We start from the raw sequence: 2,500 nt of genomic DNA on the forward strand, positions 1-2,500 counted from the left end.
GTGTGTGTATGTATTCACTGGATTTACTCCTGTTTCAGCTCACTGCCATCTTTCCTGAATGTGCGCAGAGTGGCCACAGTCTGTAGATGTGTTGTTGTCTCCAAGGGCCAGAGGAGCCTGGGTCGGATACTCAAAAACTATTTTTTTTCGTGCACCTGTAAGTGAGGCATTGACAAGGCTAATGATTGCATGATCATTTATCTCTGTTATCTAACAATTTGCTTCTTTTCATTATCTCGTTTTCTTATTTTTTTATTCTCCTTAACTCCCTTTACCTTTATCACAGGACCGCACAAGTGGCAGTCCAACTTCATCCGATAACAACAGTAAATTAATAAATTGCCGAAAGATACGAGGAAATTGAGATAGGGAAGAGATCGGAACGGAAGGAAAAAAAAGTTTATGGGGAAGATTAAGATCCGAAGCTGAACCCAACATGCAGGGTAAGGTGTTTTGGTAAGAATTAACAAAGGCATTCTCAGCTCTTACATTCGACCAGCTGATTCCCTGAACTCGGACTCCTCTGACTCCTCTAAATGTTGCCCCAACTGATTCCCTAAGCGCGGGCTCCTCTTCGACCCGTCTAAATGTTGCGACACCTGATTGCTTCAACACAGACTCATTAGCCCCGTCAGATGTTGCCCCTTGACCTACCCATTAGTGCTCCGTCGGCCAGTCCACTGGCGTCCCTTCGGTATATCCCTGATTTCAGATAACGTCATGTGACACATAAAAACAGAGCTTGGTTAACTGAGTGCAGTGATATAAAGTACAAATAATACGTAGTTACTGCTCGTAGAATGTGCTCTTAAGTATTTTTATGAATACGGAATTCCCGTAAATTCGAGGGCTACAGTGGTGGTATTGGTACTCAGTGCTGCCATCGGTATCCTAAGCACGTGTTTCAAATGCTCATTGGTTAATCTGACCGTGTAGACACACCTGCGCGACAGTCCAGTAATGCTTGTGAATGGGATGAACATCTTATGATAGAATTTCATTCTTCAGCACGTTTAGTACTTTATTTAAAATGAGGAATTATTATCTTCAGGTCAGTTTTGACTGTTCCTGAATGATTTTATAGCATATCCAGTTACACACGCACAAACACCCCCACCCATCACACACACACACGCACACACAAAAAGGCATGCTCCCTACGTAAAGTTTCAAGCCCCAGACTAGTTCATTCTGTGCGGTGCCGTTGACTTATCTAATTCATGGTTAGTGTTCTTAGCAATTAAGTCTAGAGAGAATGGCACAGTCCTTACTCCTAATACAATGAGTAAATAAATCCGTAAGATATACACATGCTTTCAATCATTATTTTGCTGGCTATATGTTATCCTAATCAGTATTATTATTGGTATTAAAACTTTTTACCTCATAATTACTGTAATTGATTATGATCACTGAATCATAATAATGGTTACTGATAATGACTTTCATTTCATTATTATATAGTCATCATCATCATCACCGTCATCATCATCATCATCATCATCATCATCATCATCTCCATCATTATCATCATCATCATCATCATCATCATCATCATCATCATCATCATCTCTATCATTATCATCATCATCATCATCATCACCATCATTATCATCATCATCATCATCATCATCATCATCATCATCATCATCATCATCATCATCATCATCATCATCATCATCATCATCATCATCATCGTCGTCGTCGTCGTCATTTTCATGAACATCATTGTTAATAGCTCTTAGTCATATTAATATTGTCAATACACTTAATTTCGTATCCAGATGCACCATAACTGGCTTTATCTATATCCCACACTCCATTAATATTTGCGTGCTGGTGGACTCACAAAGTGGAAAAGCGGTAAGTAGTAATATGATAAACGATTTTTTTAGTCCATAGTACTTTCCAACACTGGTTGTCATTGAAGCTGTAAAGTCTTACGGTTGAAAACATTTAAAACTACGACCTCTTCAAAAAGGAAAAGGAAAAGCACAAGCACGCTGCTATAGTAATTTTTTGCTATCTATTCTGCCAACGTTTCTCATGCGTAGATTCGCATTAAATATCGATGTCAGTTCTACAGTCAAATCAAGGGACTGAAAAGAAAAGTCTATTACTGCGGATTACATTTTCTCTGTTATAAACAAACTGTATAAACAAATAGGTTTGTCATTACATTAAGACCGCTGAAGACAAATGAAATCATTAATTCATTGATATTTTCCATACTACTCAAACGGAGTAATGGCAATGAGCCAAAACTCTATGACATCACGCTCCCAGTACCCAATCAGCACGCGTGAAACTTGTGACGTCACGAAACGTCATAGACCAGCCTCCAAGATGTGAACGAATTGACGCAATGTAAACAGTTGTCAGATTGCATTCGTGGGAGAAGCAGCGTGCAAGTTCTTGTCAGCGAAGTTTTGTGACGTCTTGAAATGGCGACACCTAAACAAGTGGTGAGTACATTGTATTTTGATAATGTGTGTGTGAG

General features: G+C 39.1%; 1 protein-coding gene across 1 annotated transcript in view; it reads left to right on the forward strand.

The window, feature by feature from the left end:
- The first annotated feature begins 2,356 nt into the window (after positions 1-2,356).
- The window catches only part of LOC125035815 (lysoplasmalogenase-like protein TMEM86A), a 52,298-nt gene continuing 52,154 nt past the window's right edge, over positions 2,357-2,500 (forward strand). Inside the window, exon 1 of the mRNA XM_047628045.1 lies at positions 2,357-2,465. Within this exon, the coding sequence (XP_047484001.1) occupies positions 2,445-2,465 (21 nt within the window). The 5' untranslated portion in view covers positions 2,357-2,444. The remainder of the gene's footprint in view (positions 2,466-2,500) is intronic.

The sequence above is a fragment of the Penaeus chinensis genome, chromosome 20, assembly GCF_019202785.1.
Source record: "Penaeus chinensis breed Huanghai No. 1 chromosome 20, ASM1920278v2, whole genome shotgun sequence".
In the NCBI taxonomy this organism is placed as follows: Eukaryota; Metazoa; Arthropoda; class Malacostraca; order Decapoda; family Penaeidae; genus Penaeus; species Penaeus chinensis.